The sequence below is a fragment of the Prionailurus viverrinus genome, chromosome E3 (genome assembly GCF_022837055.1).
Source record: "Prionailurus viverrinus isolate Anna chromosome E3, UM_Priviv_1.0, whole genome shotgun sequence".
NCBI classification, from domain to species: Eukaryota; Metazoa; Chordata; class Mammalia; order Carnivora; family Felidae; genus Prionailurus; species Prionailurus viverrinus.
Window position 1 is genome coordinate 40319581 of NC_062576.1, and position 17616 is coordinate 40337196.

A 17616-nucleotide genomic window follows, 5' to 3' on the forward strand; every position below is an offset into this window, starting at 1 on the left:
ATAGCCTAAAGTCCAGGAACTCACTACTGTCTTAACGTTAATGCTTTGCTAGAGGAAAAAACAACCTTAGTTTCACAATAGCTAGGCCTCCAATAATCTGTGAGTCTTTAGCATATGAAAATCTCATTCTAGTAACTCCCTCTCCCCAACTCCGTAAAATGGTCACCCCACACCTATAATGCAGCTCTTCCTACCTATGGGTCCTGTCCCCATGCTTTAATAAAATTGCCTTTTTGCACCCAAGACGTCTAAGAATTCTTTCTTGGCCCTCAGCTCTGGACCTTCCCCCCCGTTACCCTAAAACCTCATCACCCCCCATTTCTACTTTGCAAAGATTCCTCTGGAGAGTGGATTTCATGGGAGCTAGTGAGGAGTATGGGCATGGGAGGAGGGGGCAGTTGTCCAAGTGAGAGGTGAAGGTGGAGGCTAAGGAGAGGGGATAGAAAGGAACCAGGGTTGCTGGTGCTGCGGAGCAGGGGTTTTCAGTGGGGGCAGGGAGAGGTCTCAGCAGTCTTCCGGGTCCCTGGCTGTGAATAAACCGACTCTTCCCCAGCTTTTCTCCTCTGTCTTCCAAGGGAGAAGAGTCTGCCCCACCCTGGATCCTGCCAGGCCAGCTGGGCCCTCAGCACGGCCCCCACTGAGCTTGGGGGAGTGTGACACGGCTGGGCTGAAGGCACCCTGCAGTTCAGGCCTGTGTCCACAGGTGTTCATTGCCTGGGCCAAATCCAGGGAAGGTTTGAGGGCTTCAGAGAGAGCCGCTGGTTGGACAGATACACAAAGGCCCTTTGTCAAGGCCAGGGTGGTTTCAGGGAGGGCTGTCCTAGAGGCTAACCCCTCCCTGGACAGATTGGGGTTGGAGTCCCAACATAGAGCTGGTGGCCCCAACAGCAGGAAAGGCCACCATATACTAGGGTTGGATGGACCTCTGGAAATCATCCCTGTAAGTAAGCAGCTCGGAGATGTGGGGCACGTGAGCACGCCTCGTCTGGGGATTCCGGGGCCTAACTTCTCTTCACTTCAGTTAGTCACCTCTGATTTCAGAGGTTGTGTTTGCAGTAAATTGTGATCAATCAGAAATTCAGAGGCAGCTCTCAAAACCGTCCTGGTCACCACCTCCCCCAAGTGCCAGTGACTGCAGAGATGGGCCCTCTTTGTCCTGCCCCAAGTCACTCCCACCCCTCCCCAACACATCCAGAAAAACTGATATTAACTATCCATTGAATACAAATTTCCTCCTCTGTGATTTGGGAACATTAAGAGGTCCTCCCTCCAACATGAGTATTAAGCCAAACAACGTTCACAAAGCTCTTAGCACTGGGTCCTTGGTTCCAGACTTCCCAGGTGGGTTCAAAGACAGGTCATGGAGCACGCCCCGGAGGAGGACCTCCCTAGTCCCAGTTCCAACAGCACAGGGCGTGGAAGAGCGGGAGAGGTAGGCCAGACCTGGCGGCACTTTGATGGCTTTCTTTTCCTCCTCCTTTCTGTGGCAGACTCAGGCCAGAGGGCCTCCAGCTACAGTCCCCACCCTCCACCGCCTCCTTGCCTCACCCCTGCCAACCCCGCTCCACCCCCCCCCCCCCAACCAAGCCCTGCGTCGCTGTCCCTCCACCCAGATCTTCTACTTTGGGCGCTGGGAGGAAGCTGGGAAGGACGGACGGCAGGGCAGTGCTACAAAGACCCGGCAGGTCTGGGCCCTGGGGAATTCCAATCAGTTTTCCGGGTGCTGGGGAGTCCCCCTCGCCCCTGTGAGCAAGGTCGCAGTGGGATACTCGCAGTGGGTCGCCGCCCTTGGCTAGCTCCAGAAGCCCAAGTCCGTGACTCGGGAGGCACAGCGATGGCAGGCCCCCGGCACCCCGTGTCGGTATGCACACTGGCCCTAGTGCAGACAGAGCGGCATCAGGTATGGCTGGGTGGGTACCTGCCAGCCCCAAGGAAGGAGGGAATTCCTGGCCCAGCCCCTCCAATATTTCTCCCAACAGACATTTGTCTTCTCTGTGAGCTGGTCGGACGACAGCGACACCTTTGTGCGCAGGAGCTGGGATGAGTTCAAGACACTCCACGTGAGTGAGCCTGGGGGACCCCGAATCCCCGGCAGCAAGACCCACCAATGACCCCTGTCTGGGCGTTTACCCTTGCCCCCACAAGGGCGTCCAGCCCCTACGACCATCCCAAGGGAACCCCACCCCCCCAAGGGAACCGGTGGACTCTCAGAGACCGATTCGCCGGTTCTCCCTCAGAAGACCCTCAAGGAAACCTTCCCGGTAGAGGCGGGCCTGCTGCGAAGATCAGACCGTGTTCTCCCCAAGCTTCGCGGTGAGGCCGGCAGGGATCCCGGGAGGGGCGGGGCGCCAGCGGCCCGGCAGAGAGAACCCTGGGGCAGGGGTCCCACAGCCTGTTCCTGTCTTGCCCGCAGACGCATCGCTGTTGGTGCGCGGGGGGCGCACCGGTCGCGGCCTAGCGCGCCTGCGGCTGCTGGAGACCTACTCGCGGGCGCTGCTGGGGGCGGCGGAGCGCGTGTCCCGGAGCCCGGCGCTCACCGGTTTCTTTGCGCCGCAACCCCTTGACCTGGAGCCCACACTGCCACCTGGCAGGTGCCTGACTCGCCCCCAACTCCCTGCCTGTGGAAGAACTTGGAGGCTGGGGGTGGTGGTGGTGTGATGGGAAAGGCCTGTGGTGGGACCTACTAGGAGCTAAGGCTGGGCGGACTGGTGAGGGGTGACCTCTGGCTTGCACCCACCGCCCTTCCCAGTCTGGTGATCCTGCCTGCCCCTGAAGAGCCCCCGCCCCACCCACCGGACAGCCTCACTATCCGTAGCCTGGAGGCTCAGAGCCTGCGCTGCCTGCAGCCTTTCAGCACCCAGGACATGCAGGGCCGGCCTTTCCAAGCACGGGCCCAGGAGGCCCTAGACGTGCTGCTGCGACACCCCTCAGGTAGGGCTGGACAGGACTGTGCAGACCCGACCACCTGCCGCTGGGACCTCAGCAGGCTTGGGGCCCTGAACCCCCGCCCGCCTCTTGCCCACAGGCTGGTGGCTGGTGGCAAATGAAGACCAGCAGACAGCATGGTTTCCTGCTCCCTACCTGGAGGAAGCAGCCTTGGGCCAAGAGCAACAACCCCTAGGGAGTGGTGGTATGCCAGTGCCCTCCTCCCCACCCTAAGCCACCTGCCATCTCTGGGCAGGCTGCAGCAAAGCTGAGTCACAGAAAACACCTAACAGATGGAGGAGATCGAGGACATGGGGCGACTAGGTGGTGGCAGTGACCCCATAGCACGTACTTGGTCCCCACAGTGAGCTGGAGCCCCAGTGGGTTTGCATGCTATCCATTACCAGGGGGATGCCTTAAGGTGATTCTGTGGGAGACCGCGAAGTGGGGACCCCGGCCTCTGTGGCCCTGCAAGTGACTCCGAGCACCCATTCCCAGGGCCCCAATTCTGCACTGCCCTCGCCTATGAGAGCAGCCACGAGGATGAACTGTCCGTGCCCGCAGGGGCGCGCGTGCGCGTGCTGGAAACATCCGACCGTGGCTGGTGGCTGTGCAGGTGAGTGGGGGTGGGGCTGGAGCTGGGCCCAGCTTGGGGCCGGGCAGGATCCAGAGCTGGCCAAACTCCGCCCTCTTCACAGGTTCGGCAGGCGCTCTGGTCTTCTCCCAGCCGTGCGGCTGCGACCAGAGGGCCTGGGCGCTCTCCTGAGTAGACCCGGGCTCCACCGCGAGGCCAACGGCGAGGAGATTAGAGTGGGAGAGGCCCAAAGCTCCCTTGAGACCTCCCAGGCCGCAACCCTTCCCCCTACCGTGCCCGCCCGCCCCACGCTGAGCGCCATTCAGAGCCGCTGCTGCACCATCACCCGCAGGGCACTGCTGCGCAAGGACCCCCTTGAGGGTGTGTGGAATTGCGCAGAGGGCAAGCCAAACGCTCCAGACCCCGGGGAGGACTGATGCCAGCCACCACCATCAGGGCTGGAGGAGGAGCATGTGAGGGTGGGAGCCCTGGCGGGAAGGGCCAGGAAGCTATACTCCTCTGTCGCCTGAGTAAAGCTCTTCTGACTGATCCATACCTCGTGTCTGCCAGTACTTAGGGGCAGGGCCTTTTGGGTCTTGGACAGGCCAGGGCACAGGGGTGGGACCTGGGACCTGGGCTGAGACAAAGCCCCGACAGACACAGGGAATCAGGGTAGAAAAGTAATCTTTCAGCATGTTTCAGAGAGCAGAGGGGGCCACAGGCAGGGGGGGCAACTTCATGTTGTGCCACAGAAAGTCCAGGAAGGTGGCTGCCTGCAGTGTCCGGCTGAGTCGCTGAAAATGCCGCTCTGGAGGAGGACAGAGGGACGTCAAGGGGTCTGGCCGGGCCGCGCCCTGTCCCGCTGGGCTCCCCCCCCCCCCCCCCACCTACCGGTGTAGGGTAGCAGGGCCTCGAGTGAGGCCTGCAGGCCCTGGTAGGCCAGGAGCTCTTCTGGGGCCTCGTGCCGCAGGAGCACACCCAGCACAGCCTGGGCTTCGTGGCAGTGCCTGGAGTTGGTGTTCCACGTGACACAGAAGCGCAGCAAGGCCTCTGTGGGTGACAAGGACAGTCAGACATGCCCGCTGGCTGCCTTGCCCATACTGGCCACTGCCCAGCCTGCCCTCCCACCCGACCTTTCTGGTCTCGTCGCAGCTGCAGCACTGTGGCTCCCAGCTTCTCGCAGGCCTCAGGGTCCCTCCGGATGGCTGTGGGGGGCAGGGGAAGAGGGAAGACTGAGTCCCAGGGAAGGGGCACAAGATGGACCGAAGACCCCGTCTGTGCGGCCCAAGGCGGCACTGACCCTGGATAACAGTCAGCACAGTGTGGGGCCGGTCCAGGGAGATGGCCAAGCCCAGTGCCCGCAGGTACCGTCTCTCATGGAGCAGGTTGTCCAGTTCTTGCTGCCTGGTGGGGGGGAAAACAGGGTCACTGGGGGACCTGGCTGGGACCGAAAGCGGAGCCATCTGAGGGCTGACTCAGGAGTCAGCACCCTGGCCTGAAGCACCTGCTGGTGGTGAGCTGTGTTGCTGCTCCTGCCTCAGTTTCCCCATGCCATAAAGCATAGCTGAAACCTGTATACCCCACTCCAAGGGTGCGATACACGGGACGTGGTTGACACGGGGGTGGCACTCACAGGGGAGCTGGGCGAGGACCCCCACACTTACTTGACCACCTCCTCCTCCCGCTTGGCCTGCTCTTCTGCTTGCTCCTCTTCGGTCACATCCTAGGGTCAGAGCGAGATCGGACTGGCACTAGCATGCAGCCCTGCACCTCCCACCACCCCCCCCCGCCCGACCCCTGCCCCAAGCCTACATACCTTCCAGAGGATGACACAGGAGTCGCTAGCACCGGTAAGGGCACGGTCGTCCAGCCGGCTGCAGTGCAGCCCCCAGACTTTGTCCTCGTGGGCGTCCAGAGTCTTCACACACTCGTTGCTCTTGATGGTCCAGAGCTTCACGAGACCATCAGAGCCGCTGGGGTCGGGATTGGGAGGGGGCTCAGTCCTGGGGCCCATCCGGCAGCAAACCCCCACCCGTATCCCCAGCCCCCGCACCTGGACAGCAGCTGTGTACCGCGGCTTACGAAGGCCACCTTCAGCACAGAAGCATCGTGCCCCTCGAACGTCTGCGGGATGGGGCGGGTGAGGGGGGAGGATGTGAGCCGGCACCGGGGAGGGGGGGGCCGGGCCTGCGGTGGGGACAGCTTACCTTGAGGCAGCTGAAGTCCTGCAGCGCCCAGAGCTTGACGGTACCGTCAGCGGATGCAGTGGCCAGCACCTGGTCCATGGGCGAGAACTGGACACACCAGAGGCCGCGCCGGTGGCCTGAAAAGACGCCCAGCAGCCGGCACTGCGGCAGAGCCCAGAGCTTGGCCGTGCGGTCCTGTGAGCCCGTGGCCAGCAGCTTGTCGTTGGGGGCAACAGCCACACTGTTGATATCCTGGGGACGGGAGCAGGTGGCGACTCAGACTCCCATCCCGGCAAGGGCCCTGTCATACCCGTGCCCCGATGTGCCACGTGCTGTCACCTTGTCATGGCAGCGCTGTGTGGCCTGAGCCTGGAGAAGGACAGGACCGCTGTCCGAGGATGCACCCTTGGACAGCAGGGCTTCAGGGATAGGCCACAGCTTCACGGTGCAGTCCTGGCTGCCCGTCACCAGGAAGGTCTCCTTCAGCCTGAGACCAGATTTGGGGTAGGGGGAGACACCTGCTGAGTCACGGCCAGCCCTGTCTACCAGGGCATCACAGCCTGAGTGTGCAGGATCATGGTCCCAACCAGGGGAACCGTTCCAGAATGCAGACAGCTTCTGGACAACCCCCACATGCCTCTGGAACCACTTAATTCACACTCTCCACCACCTGCCCTGGGTCCCCCGGAGTTGGTGACTTTGTCACAGTAACACCCCACCCGTCCCTGGCAGAAAAGGTCTTCTTTGCCCGAGCCTTGCTCAGTGTCATTCTTTCTGACCTGAAACCTCCCTCCCCTTCCTAGTTTGTAAAGTTTACTTTGAGAGAGAGACAGAGAGACAGAGAGAGAGAAAGTAAGACAGCATGAGTAGGGGGAGGGGCGGAAAGAGAGGAAGAGAATCCCAAAAGGCTCCACACCACGGGGTTCAATCCCATGAACTATGAGATCAAGACCTGAGCCGAAATCAAGGATGGAGGTTTAGCTGACTGAGCCACCCAGGTGCCCCAAGCCTCCCCACTTTTACTCACCCAGCCCCAAGACCACTTCTGAGGCGCCTCTACTTCCAACGGCAACCGGGGGTGCCCCTGGTGTGTTGTGATATATCCCCAGTCCTAAGCCTCAAAGATCAAGGCCAAAGCCTTCCCCCTACACATCCCCCTGAGCTGGACCCCCATTAGCAGGGTTCTGCAAGAGCACGGACTCCAGCCCTGACCCACTACCTAGAGCAGCAGATCGTGCCCACGCTGTGCGTGTGCCCGGAGCCCTGAGCCACACAGGCCACCTTGCCAGCCTTGTTCATCCTCCAGATGCAGATGCTCTGATCCTGGGAACAAAAGGGGTGAGGACAGAGGCTGGGCTGGACTTTCCCACCTGGGACCCAAGCCTCCACACCTCTCCAGATGCCTTACCTTGGCACAGCTGGCAAAGAGCCGCCCCTTCCGGAAGACATCTAGGGCCAGGACAATATCTGGGAGAAAGCAGAGAGAAAACGGCCATCGATTACGGTAAAGGAGGGCAGCCCAGCCCAGGACGAAGCGCTGGGGGCATCAGCTCGGCTCGCTCACCGGTGTGGCCGTGGAGAATCTGGCAGGCCATTGTCTGGAGCTCAAACACTTTCAGGCTGGGGCTGTTGGAAGCCACGACGATGTGGGAGTCTTCGGGCCCGAGAAACCGGACGTCCAACACCTCCTCGCTGTAGCCGGCAAACTGGGGGTGGTGGTGGTGGGGGGACAGGAGGGACACAAGCCAGAGCCCGCATGAGTGGAGGGCCGGCCCCCGCAGGCCTCGGGCTCGGCAGGGGCGGAGCTCACCTGTTTCCGCAGCTGCAGGGAGCGAGCCTCGTAGAGCAGCAGGTTGTGGTCGGCGGTGACGCTGACCAGCAGGCCGGCGGAAGGGGCCAGAGCGCAGCGGGTCAGCTCCTGCTTGGGGCCCGGCAACTGCCGCTGTGTGTACACACACTGCCCGGAGGCCGCCTCCCACACGCGCAGCAGGCCTGCGTGGGGGCAGGGGTGCTGGGATTCGAGTCCACGGACCTCCCCCAGCCCCCGCTGCCCACCCTGGCCTGGCCCCGCACACCTTGGTCTCCGGCTGTCAGGAAGTGCAGGCCCTTGGACTTCACGCCCAGCTCTGGTGCCAGCTCCTCGGGCAACAGCACGGCGGCCTCCACACTCTGAGGATAAATAAGCAGGTCAGACAAGCAGACCCACCCTCTCCCTGCCCCCTTTACTGGCCCCGGCCCCCCAGAGCCCCCACCTCAAACACTGGCACAGTCTTCGTGGCTTGGTGGGTCCGGAGGTCCCAGACAACGCAGATTTTGTCCCGACCCGAGCTGGGGGGGGGGGGGGGGGGGGGGTGACAGCCACCTCAGTTCTCAAGGGTCAGCTGTAGCCCTCCACTTCCCATGTGGCCCAAGAGGCTGTCTGCTGACCTCAGCATGGAGTGGCCGTCCGCGCTGAAGGTCAGCGAGGTGACGGCACTGTAGTGCGCGGTCATCGTGGCCAGGCACGACTGGTCCTGTAGAGACCACACGCGGACGGTGGCGTCCACAGCCGAGGAGAAGAGCAGCAGGCGTGCGGGGTCCGGGTGGAAGGCCACCAAGCTGCAGGCACGTGGTGGGGTGGGGCAGGTGAGCTATGCCACCCTGGGCCTAACGCCCCGCCCGCCCTGCCGGACCCCGACTCACTGTACGACCCCTGATGACCCCCGAAAGTGGTGCGTCCCGTAGTGCCGCACGACGTCCCAGACACGCACTGCCCCGTCGCAGCCGCCTAGGGGAACGTGTTTGAAGTGAAGGGGCTGCTGTGCCCAAAGACCGCTGACCGTGCGCCCTCCAGCTGGCCCGGCCACCCAGTCAGGGCCCTACCTGTGGCTAGCAGCGTGGAGGTGGGGTCAAAGGCCATGGCGGCCACAGGGGCCGTGTGTATCGCCTTCCACAGGCGGGTGATGCTGCCCTCTCGCCAGGCCCACTGAGCCAGAAGCAGTGCCCGGCTGGCTGTCACCAGCACCTGGAGGAGGATGCGGTTCAGCTGGGTGTGTGGAGGCATGGCCACAGGTCCTCAAAGTTGGACCGAGAGGTCCCAGAGTCCGCCTCCCGTCCCTGCACCATGTACCTCATCATCTGGGCTGAGATCGAAGGCGGTGATGTCCTCCTGGTCCTCCTAGAGGCGAGAGTTGGCACACGGTACCGTGAGAACAGGCTGCCCCCACACCTGCCCCCTGCCCTGGCTCTCCCCATCCTCACCTGTTCCAGGCTCCGCAGCACAGCCCCCGAGGCCACGTCCAGGATGTTGACTCTGGTACCACAAACGCAGAAGAGATGCTGCCCAGTCTGGTCCAGCTGGTGACAGAAGGGTCTTAGCCAAGATAGCTCTCTGCAGCCCCTGCCTGCCCCCCCACTCTGCCCCTCCCTGGGCTGGTACCTGCACCTTCCCGCCCTTGTAGAAAGGCTCAATCTTGCGCTCGACAGCATAGCTAGAGGGATGACAGGGGGGGAATACGGTGAGTCCCGGGTGCCAGCTCTGTGCTGGGTGCTCTCCCAACAGGACCCTGCCCTGGAGGAGATCCCAGGCAGAGGCATGGGAGGTCAGAGGTGGCTCTTCTGTCATCTTCTCTCAGCAGGACTGTGGGATGGGTGTTGGTTACCCCCATGTCACAGAGAACGGGACACCCGGAGCTGGGCAGTGATTCACGCCAGGTGTCAGGCAGGAGGACGGCAGCCCAGGCTTTCCAGATTCCCCAGAGCCCAGAAGGCTGTGCCTTGGGGGCCCCCTGCTGGCCGTGGGAGGCCAGCTCAGGGTACCAGCCTGGAGCAACAGCCATCTCCCAGGGCCCTCCAGTCCCAGGCCCAGGCCGCCCCTTCCCCAAGCCTGGCCCCTTCCTCCCACCCACCAAGTAGCCTTCATCTGTCGCCTCCTCCCTCCCCCCGCTGCTGCTTCCATGCTGGTCCAGGCCACTGCACTCTCATCTGGACAGCTGCTCCAACCTTTTCACCAGGCCCCTATCTCCCACCTCAAGGGCTGCTGCCAAAAAGGCCTTTCAGAACACACCTGCTTAGGTCACCACCTTACAGATTTCCGAGACCCTGGCTGGAGGAGCCTCTGCTGACCTTTTCTGTGTCACACAGGATGTTCCCTGCGTGTGGCTTGGGTCTCTCTTCCTGGACTTCAGTGGTGCCTGGCTAACTCCACTGGGGGGAAGCCTGACAACCAAGATGAAATGGAGTCCCCCAACCCCCAACCCCAGGTGGCTATCCCACAGAGATGTTCTTGGCACCAGGCGTTGCTCGTCACTACTAGTGACAGAAACGATGTGCTTGACATGTTTCTTCTATCACACCGAGCCCCCACGGAGGGAATGAGTCTGTCCGGTTCACCAGGATGGTCAGGGGATCTTGGGGAATGAATAAGCACAGGATGCGGGGCCTCCAGGGCCACGGCGGACCCGCCCATCTCCAGTCGTGTTGAGGAGGGACAGCGGGTGAAAGCCTCCAGGCCGCCTGCCCCAGAGTGGTTCTTCTCCCGGTACCTGAGGGTCGAGGCGTCCCGCTGCCGTCCAGGACCAGCCGGGACTTGTGCTCAGCCCGACCCTTCCTCCTCTAGACTTTTTCATCCACAACGCCTAAGCCAGCTCCTGATGTAATAACCGAGGCTGGTCCCCCGACTTTGTAATAACGCAGCCTCCACGACCCCTGCGGGGCAGTCCGCACACCGCCCTCAGGCTCTCCCCAGGCCCGAATGGGCGCCCGGTGCAGGGCGGGCGCATTTGCTATTCCTGCTGCGAACCTCGCTCCCTCCCTGGGCGGCACCCGCAGCCGCAGCGCCCCGGCTCACTTGGCCTTGAAGCGACCCACTCCCGCCACGGGCTCCGCCATGTCGTCGTCGTCGCCGCCGCCGCCGCGTGAGGGAACCCGGCTCGCCACTTCTCACTGCCGACGCGCTGCAGATGGCGTCACGGCCCACGACTATGGCGTCATCAGCACTGTGCGCTCGGCGCCATCTTTACTGTGGGCAGCTTCCGCGTAAGGAAGCGGAAGGTGCGTTTCTGGCCTGGAGGGGCGGGGGTAGAGCGGCGTGGAGGCGGCTGCGGGCGTTGGGCAAAGATGGCAGTTACGGGGTTTGCACGCTGTTTGCCTTTTGTTGGAAAATTTAAAAGAGAGTCGTAGAAGATGTTTACTAAACTGATCCCAAGACTCCTGCCCCCTCGGCATTCTGGGATTTGGGGGCAAGTGCGGTCGGGTGCGGTCAACTAGGTCCGGCCTCGGGGCTCATGGTCTGGTGTGAGATGTAACGCCCGTAAACGACTAGACCTCGTAACTTCGGAGTCTCTCAAATATTTATTGAACACATTCTATGTGCAAAGCTCTGGCGCAGACATTTGGGAGACACCAGAGGAGAAAAAACAAAACAAAACCCTGCCTTCAAGTAGCTCAGGTGCTACAGGGGAGAAGGGTGGGCGAAGGAAGGGCGAGAAATTAGTGCGCTGGGTGGAGCGGAGTGCAGGGGGTGCACTTTCACATGGGGTGGTGGGAGAGGATTCATCGAGAAGGTGACACCTGAGCCAGACCTGAAGTTGGTAAGCACGGACCCCTGTGGCTGTGTGGGGGAACAGTGCTTGTGGCTCCAGGGAACTAGCAGGGAGGAGAATGGAAGGGCAGGAGGTCGGAGACAAATGGGGGTTCCTCGTGAGTCATTCTGAGGCGTTGACTTCTATGAGTTCAGCGTTTTGAGCTCTTTGTGTGATTGGCTGTGAAGCTAGTAAGCAGATCCCTTCCCTGGGAGAGGATCAGGGGAAACCTCTATGAGGAGACATCCGAGGGAAAAGAAACCAGGCAAATGGAGAGCAAGAAGAGCCTTCTGGGAAGAAGAGGTCCAGGGAGAAAGGTCGTCGTATCCCTGCGGGGTGAAGGCAGTAGTGCCTGGAAAGGGGGCAGGGTGACAAATGGGATAAAGCTGTGAGGCCAGCAAGCACAGAGGTGGCAGGGGTGGGGCCAGGCCTGGGCTCCGCGTTTATTTACGTCTCTAATTACAAGGTACCTAGGCCCGGGGCTCCCCACACCTCGGCCCCAGTGCTGCCTTCTGGGGTGGCCTCAGTCTCCTCTTGCGGGGTGCCCACGATCAGCGCGTCGTCCTCCCGCAGGAAGTCCCGGAGCTGGGCCAGCTGCCTGCGGATGAAGTTGGTGGCGTGGTGCACCTTGCGCACGCGCCGCAGGAGACCCAGCACCAGGCTCCGGCTGCGCTCCTGCCGCTGGCTCCAGGCCTCACGCAGCTCCTGGTAGCAGTTGTGGTGGGCACGCTCCACCGGGCCCAGGGTGGCCCCACAGCCCAGTGGACAGTGCTGCTGGGCCCCATGCTGGCAGTGCTGCCGGTGCTCAGCCAGGGCCCCACGCAGCACCCGTGCCGGGCAGCCCTCGTTGGGACAAGCCATCAGCTCAAAAGGGCAGGAGTCCTGGTGCCCCCTGCGATGGGCCAGGGGGCATGTCACTAAGCAGCCAGCTTCTGCGTTCTTGCACTGGGGGTAGAGAGCACCATGTGAGCCAGGCCAGCTTGGACACTGCCAGCTCACGAGCGGCCTACCTTCCACAGACTCCCCCATCCGTCATATTGAACTGGGAGACTGCCAAGCCCTAATGGCATCAATGACGAGGAGAGGGAAATCGTTGGGCAAATGCTTGGAGGTGGGAAGAATCGAGATCTCTGAGGCACAGGGCCTGAGGCTTGAGGAACCGAGACATCTATAAAAATAGGGGGCTGGAGAGTAGTGGCCAGCACAGCAGACACTTCATTCTCTAAAAATTTTGTAGAATCCCCATTTTACAACTGAGGCCCCAGGGGCTCAGAAAACTTAGGTAACTTGCCTAAAGTCACACAGCAAGTAAGTGACAGAGATGTGACTCAAACTCAGGACTGATGGCCCCCAGGCTTCAGTCTATGCTGCTGGAGCAGAAACCCTCCGGTCTTTCTGATGGGATTCTCCTTACCCCTCTCCTGGCTCTCCCCCTGCCCTGGCAGGGGCAGAAGGGTGGTGGGAGTGGGTGCTTCAAGCTACCTTGACTTCCAAGCGGCCAATGGTCCTCCAAAGTTTATTTACATGGACCATCTTTTTCCGTTTCACTTCTTTCCTGCAGCACGGACAGGTCTTTTGTCTAGGAGGCATGAGTTGGGGTGGGGGGGAAGTGTTGGGAGTGGGAAGGACCAGTTGGCAGCAACATGCCTTCCCAGGAGGTCCCTTCTCAAGCTGGAAGAGGCATGAGGGCTTCATAGGGAATTCGGCTCTGAGGCTGGAGCCGCAGATCCCACAGGCTGCAGGGGCCCACATATTTTTTATGTCCCAGGAGATTTGGCAGTGGACTCTTCCGGCCATTGTAAGTCCCTGCTCGGCAGGTCTTCCTCTCTATTCCAGGCCACAGCCTTGCTCCTGCCCTCCCAGCCTCTCGGGGACCCACTAGCACCTGGCTAGCCACCGGAGGATGCATTTCTTGCAGAAGATGTGGCTGCATGGCAGCCTCACTGGCCTCTTGAGAACCCCGTGGCATACGGAGCACAGGAAGCTGCAGTCGGGAGGGCTGGCGAAGAGGTTGAGATCATATCCGCCACTCTGCAAAGGCCAAAATCAGGGCCTGGCTGGGACCAGGATCGGACTGCGTACCCAAAGGGAAACTCCAAGTGGAGGGTCGGGTCAGCATCCATCTTGAGGGGGCAGCTGTGAGGGTCAAGACAACTACCAGTCCCTGGCTGGAACTGGCCTCGGCCTGGAGTTAGACCTGACCAGAGCCCTCGGAAATGTTGGTTTTCTAGTCTTGTTTGGGAACCTGTTACCCAGTGTTCACACTCAGAATAAGGAATGGGGTCCAGCTCTGGACAGCTCTTGAGTTAGGAACAAACTTAAGGGCCAGAGGCAAGAGGGTCCCATGCTCACCATGATCTGTGTCTGGACGGCAGCTCCACTGACCCCCAGGGATCAGGAGCCTCCATTTCACAGCAGGAGTGGGCCGACATCACAGTGGCATTGTCCGGCTCAGGCCAATCACAGCCTTGGTCCAGGGCCCACTGGTAGGTATTCTGTACCATCTAGCCCTTGCTTATAATTGAGAGGTAGGCAGTGTGGACCGGGGGCAGGTGTCTGGAGCCTCTGCCTGATCCCCAGGCAGCACCAGGCCGGGAACCAAACTTCTGGGTGCTGTTTTCCCAAAGCTGAGGCTTCGGCAGGAAAGTAGGAATCATTCCCCTACCCTTCCTCAAATGTCCCAGAGCCCAGGACTTTTCCCACTGACCCACCAGCAGGTCTCTTAGGATCTAAGACATCTAGCTCCAGAGTACAGAGGAGGGATGTCAGGACCAAATCCCCATACAACCTGTGGTACCACAGTAACGGGGGGCCTAGTATGCGGAAGGGTGTTCCAGAACAGGGAGGCTCTATTTGGGCAGGCCTAGGAGGAAAGACAGGTGGAGACCAATCCCAACCTGGGAAACCAGGATGTTCCCATACCCGAGGCACATTACCAGGGAACTGAAGGTTCACTACCGGAGTGTTGAGCTCACCAAATCCTAAAGACCCTATCCCCCCCCTGAGAACAACAGGGGGCCACTGCAAGCCTTTGAGCTGGGGATCTTACACTCTGATGCTATCAACCTCAAAAATAAAAATCAGTTATTTTACCAGCAAAGGGAAATTCTTTAGAAATCACAGAGAATTGCAATTCAAGACGTGCAAGCTATGCTAAAACCACAACCAAAGCCAACAAACAAAGGAAATCTTTATTTTGTGGAAAGAAAAAAACCGGGAGAGATTTTTTTGAACCAACGTCCACCGGACAAAAGCAAGAGTTCAGGGTGATGGCGGTTTCTCACTGGCTGAGTCGCACGAGTGATCCACACAGCTTTCCCTGATAGGGTCTGTAATTGATAGTGAGCGGTAGGGCTCCCCCTTCCTCACTCCCCCCCACCGTATTTTAGCCTTGTTTCTCTGTATTCTCACTTTCTGGTGGTTTGCTGGCCCAGCCCAACTCACCACCAAGCTCGAAAAAACTTTATCTGCTCCTGGACATGGTATGGGGTCTGGAGGAGCACACCTGGGTCTCCAATGTAGTTCTGCCACTTACAGAATGACTAACGAGTCACCTGCCAACCTCCGAGAGCCACGGTGTACCCGTCTACGCCATCCAACACCGAGTTGGACTGGTCGCGAAGAGGAGGTACCCCAGAGTCTCTCCCCTCCACAAACACCTTGCTCCCTGCGTCCCAGAGATGCACCTCCCAGGCTGATGGCTGGGGGGGGGGGAAGGGCAGTCACACGCGGTCGACTCAGACCACCAGCTTCGTTGAACGCTGAGAGCAGAGCTTGCCTCCCTGCCGTCCTGGCGTCCTGGGCCTCGGGGTCGGGGCGCCGGCGACCTGCAGACAGAGAGCATGGGGTCAGGAGTCAGAGGCCAGAGCACGGGCGGCGGGCCCGGGGCGGCCGCGCTTGTCGGGGCCTGGGTTTCACCTCCCCACACCGACGAGTGGGCGGTGAGCTGAGGCCCCCGGTGGCTCTGGGCGCCGAATCTCACCCGCGGCCACGACCAAAGCCGCGGGTGATTTTCAACCAACGCCGTACCCCTCCCCCCCCCCCCCCCCCCCCCCCCCCCCCCCAGCTACCACCCCGGGACGCGAGGACTAGACCCACCTGCAGCGAACAGGAGGAGCAAGACGACTGCAACCCAGAGAGTTCGCGCCGCGGAGCCGCAGGCGCGCAAGCGCACACAAAGCGGGCGGGGGAACACTGGCAGCGCGTCACCACCTGTCTGATTGGTTCGTGGCAAAGTCGCGCCTAGGGCGGCCACGATCTCGCGGCACTTGGCTTGCTATAAATGCTCCCTCCCGCGCGGCCTAGTTCTTCTTCTCCGGGAATACACGTGAGTCTTTCTGCTGCGGGTGGCGGTACCCGGGCCGGACTGGTGGGAGTGCGCGGACGGCCGGCGGGGCCCCGGGTTGTTGGCGCGTTGGCGCTCCCGGGAGGGAGTCGTGCTCTGGGCGCCTCGTGCGACCGCGAATGCCAGGGCTTCGCTGACTTTCTTCTCGTCATTCTTTTCAGCAAATGGCGGATGACGCCGGTGCTGCGGGAGGGCCCGGAGGGCCCGGGGGCCCTGGAATGGGAGGCCGCGGCGGCTTCCGCGGAGGCTTCGGCAGCGGCATCCGGGGTCGGGGCCGCGGCCGGGGTCGAGGCCGGGGCCGCGGCCGCGGAGCTCGCGGAGGCAAGGCCGAGGACAAGGAGGTAGGTTCGGGCCGCGCGCGTCAGACGGGCCCATGGGCGGCGGCGCCGGACGCACGGTCCTAGTCACCTGAGCTTTTTCTTTCCAGTGGATGCCCGTCACCAAGCTGGGCCGCCTGGTCAAGGATATGAAGATCAAGTCCCTGGAGGAGATCTATCTCTTCTCTCTGCCCATCAAGGTAGCGCGTGCGTCCTGCCGCGGACGGGCCGGTGGGCGGGTGCGGCCTCTGGGCTTCTCGTTTAATGTGCGCTCCGGGGATGACCTCTGTCCGTGGCGGGACAACTTGGGAACCGGTTCCAGGGGTCCAGGTGACGGTTCTCAAAGGTGGCTTCTGTGTCGTGATAACCGCTTTTGTGCCCACGTCACGTTTTTCAGGAGTCCGAGATCATTGACTTTTTCTTGGGGGCGTCGCTCAAGGACGAGGTCTTGAAGATTATGCCTGTGCAGAAGCAGACCCGCGCTGGCCAGCGGACCAGGTTCAAGGTAGCCGAGCCGTTCCTGCCGAGGCGCTTTGTGAGGCTCTCTCGGCTCTGCACAGCCACGCTTGCTGCCTCACGTGTGGCTTTCGTAATGGGGAGAGAGAGGAAAGATCTCCTCTGGACCTCAGAGCGGCCTGGCGGTGGCCACTCTTTCCTTGAGGAGGGCAACAGGTCTGGTGGGTGTTTTGGTGGGATTTGCTGGTGCTGTGCGGGCCTCTGCGGACAATGGACCACGGGTCATATCAGGTTTTTTATAGGCATTTGTTGCCATCGGAGACTACAACGGACACGTTGGTCTGGGTGTTAAGTGTTCTAAGGAAGTAGCCACCGCCATCCGTGGGGCCATCATCCTGGCCAAGCTTTCCATCGTCCCCGTGCGGCGAGGCTACTGGGGGAACAAGATTGGGAAGCCCCACACTGTACCATGCAAGGTAGGCCGGGGGTAGCCAACCATGGGGCTTGCAGGGGTGCAGACTCCTGATCACCCATCTGCTGACTCCTCCCACCTTCACAGGTGACAGGCCGCTGTGGTTCTGTGCTGGTGCGCCTCATTCCTGCCCCCAGAGGCACTGGCATTGTCTCAGCCCCTGTACCTAAGAAGCTACTGATGATGGCTGGTATCGATGACTGCTACACCTCAGCTAGAGGCTGCACTGCCACCCTGGGCAACTTCGGTAGGTGGTCCCAAGGGGGGCTGTGGCTTCTCTCAGCTCCGCTTAATCATACTGGTGTGTGGTTGGCGTATTTTCAGAGAGAGAGAGAGGAAGGCTCTCCTAATGCACGGCAGACCGGCCCCAAGTGGCCTCTCTGTTCCTAGGAGTGCAACAGTGTCTGTCTGTACCTGTGGTGTTTGTCACAAGAATCCACCAGCTCACTCCTGTTTTCCCCTTTGCAGCCAAGGCCACTTTTGATGCCATTTCCAAGACCTACAGCTATCTCACCCCTGATCTTTGGAAGGAGACTGTGTTCACCAAGTCTCCCTATCAGGTACTGCCTGCCTACCCCCCTTTGTGAGCCTGGACAAGTGTGGACGGTGGGGCGTCATCTGTACAACTTAAGTCTTTGTTTTTCCCAGGAATTCACTGACCATCTTGTAAAGACCCACACCAGAGTCTCTGTGCAGAGGACCCAGGCTCCAGCTGTGGCCACCACATAGTTTTGTATGAGAAAAATAAAGTGAATTGAAGCTTGTTAATAGTGTTTTTTA

At 60.9% G+C, this 17616-nt stretch overlaps 4 protein-coding genes and 3 non-coding genes across 10 annotated transcripts; 4 read left to right on the forward strand and 3 right to left on the reverse strand.

The window, feature by feature from the left end:
- The first annotated feature begins 1834 nt into the window (after nucleotides 1–1834).
- On the forward strand, nucleotides 1835–4050 carry NOXO1 (NADPH oxidase organizer 1). Of its 4 annotated transcripts, none has more exons than XM_047838955.1 (8): nucleotides 1835–1900; nucleotides 1980–2060; nucleotides 2238–2322; nucleotides 2414–2591; nucleotides 2750–2931; nucleotides 3026–3130; nucleotides 3424–3541; nucleotides 3624–4050. In XM_047838955.1, the coding sequence occupies exons 1-8, from the start codon at nucleotides 1835–1837 to the stop codon at nucleotides 3934–3936; spliced, it is 1128 nt and encodes a 375-aa protein (XP_047694911.1). In that variant the 3' UTR covers nucleotides 3937–4050. The 4 variants fall into 4 exon arrangements, with proteins under 4 accessions (XP_047694911.1, XP_047694914.1, XP_047694913.1 ...); XM_047838958.1 differs by having other exon boundaries at nucleotides 2238–2313; XM_047838957.1 differs by having other exon boundaries at nucleotides 2241–2322.
- A 116-nt stretch (nucleotides 4051–4166) lies between these two features.
- TBL3 (transducin beta like 3) lies at nucleotides 4167–10687 on the reverse strand. The gene is made up of 22 exons (XM_047838909.1): nucleotides 10514–10687; nucleotides 9104–9155; nucleotides 8926–9021; nucleotides 8795–8842; nucleotides 8548–8689; nucleotides 8368–8452; nucleotides 8113–8283; nucleotides 7938–8013; nucleotides 7761–7854; nucleotides 7496–7677; nucleotides 7250–7391; nucleotides 7094–7152; nucleotides 6905–7008; nucleotides 6025–6172; nucleotides 5707–5937; nucleotides 5553–5623; nucleotides 5316–5472; nucleotides 5164–5222; nucleotides 4800–4903; nucleotides 4633–4704; nucleotides 4391–4549; nucleotides 4167–4307 (listed from the first exon to the last, which is right to left on the reverse strand). Exons 1-22 carry the CDS (start codon nucleotides 10552–10554, stop codon nucleotides 4198–4200), a joined length of 2403 nt encoding a protein of 800 aa, XP_047694865.1. The 5' UTR covers nucleotides 10555–10687; the 3' UTR covers nucleotides 4167–4197.
- Nucleotides 10688–11665: 978 nt separating this feature from the next.
- Nucleotides 11666–15590, reverse strand: RNF151 (ring finger protein 151). Its single transcript, XM_047838912.1, has 5 exons — nucleotides 15345–15590; nucleotides 13599–15073; nucleotides 13132–13277; nucleotides 12729–12825; nucleotides 11666–12191 (listed from the first exon to the last, which is right to left on the reverse strand). Exons 2-5 carry the CDS (start codon nucleotides 13599–13601, stop codon nucleotides 11706–11708), a joined length of 732 nt encoding a protein of 243 aa, XP_047694868.1. The 5' UTR covers nucleotides 13602–15073; nucleotides 15345–15590; the 3' UTR covers nucleotides 11666–11705.
- Nucleotides 15142–15268, reverse strand: LOC125154886 (small nucleolar RNA ACA64). Its single transcript, XR_007147977.1, has one exon. It is a non-coding gene; the product is annotated as a small nucleolar RNA ACA64 (small nucleolar RNA).
- A 129-nt stretch (nucleotides 15591–15719) lies between the features above and the next one.
- RPS2 (ribosomal protein S2) lies at nucleotides 15720–17604 on the forward strand. The gene is made up of 7 exons (XM_047838910.1): nucleotides 15720–15932; nucleotides 16019–16108; nucleotides 16306–16413; nucleotides 16667–16840; nucleotides 16924–17083; nucleotides 17305–17396; nucleotides 17485–17604. Exons 1-7 carry the CDS (start codon nucleotides 15756–15758, stop codon nucleotides 17563–17565), a joined length of 882 nt encoding a protein of 293 aa, XP_047694866.1. The 5' UTR covers nucleotides 15720–15755; the 3' UTR covers nucleotides 17566–17604.
- On the forward strand, nucleotides 16449–16582 carry LOC125154876 (small nucleolar RNA SNORA64/SNORA10 family). The gene has a single exon (XR_007147967.1). It is a non-coding gene; the product is annotated as a small nucleolar RNA SNORA64/SNORA10 family (small nucleolar RNA).
- On the forward strand, nucleotides 17110–17239 carry LOC125154877 (small nucleolar RNA SNORA64/SNORA10 family). Its single transcript, XR_007147968.1, has one exon. It is a non-coding gene; the product is annotated as a small nucleolar RNA SNORA64/SNORA10 family (small nucleolar RNA).
- Nucleotides 17605–17616: the final 12 nt, after the last annotated feature.

Bases quoted from the DNA above. Each gene is read 5' to 3' on its own strand.
- NOXO1 (XM_047838955.1), top strand. From the start codon at position 1,835: ATGGCAGGCCCCCGGCACCCCGTGTCGGTATGCACACTGGCCCTAGTG. The intron at 3,131-3,423 runs GTATGCCAGTGC...ACCCATTCCCAG, and splicing joins ACAACCCCTAGGGAGTGGTG to GGCCCCAATTCTGCACTGCC. The intron at 3,542-3,623 runs GTGAGTGGGGGT...CCCTCTTCACAG, and splicing joins CGTGGCTGGTGGCTGTGCAG to GTTCGGCAGGCGCTCTGGTC.
- TBL3 (XM_047838909.1), bottom strand. From the start codon at position 10,554: ATGGCGGAGCCCGTGGCGGGAGTGGGTCGCTTCAAGGCCAA. The intron at 7,855-7,937 runs GTGGGGGCTCTG...ATTTATCCTCAG, and splicing joins AGACTGTGCCAGTGTTTGAG to AGTGTGGAGGCCGCCGTGCT. The intron at 4,550-4,632 runs GTCGGGTGGGAG...TGTCACCCACAG, and splicing joins GCTGCGACGAGACCAGAAAG to AGGCCTTGCTGCGCTTCTGT.
- RNF151 (XM_047838912.1), bottom strand. The intron at 12,826-13,131 runs GTGCTAGTGGGT...CATGCCTCCTAG, and splicing joins ATCCTCCGGTGGCTAGCCAG to ACAAAAGACCTGTCCGTGCT. The intron at 12,192-12,728 runs GTAGCTTGAAGC...CTCTACCCCCAG, and splicing joins TTGGCCGCTTGGAAGTCAAG to TGCAAGAACGCAGAAGCTGG.
- RPS2 (XM_047838910.1), top strand. From the start codon at position 15,756: ATGGCGGATGACGCCGGTGCTGCGGGAGGGCCCGGAGGGCCCGGGGGC. The intron at 16,414-16,666 runs GTAGCCGAGCCG...GGTTTTTTATAG, and splicing joins GCCAGCGGACCAGGTTCAAG to GCATTTGTTGCCATCGGAGA. The intron at 16,841-16,923 runs GTAGGCCGGGGG...CCACCTTCACAG, and splicing joins CCCACACTGTACCATGCAAG to GTGACAGGCCGCTGTGGTTC.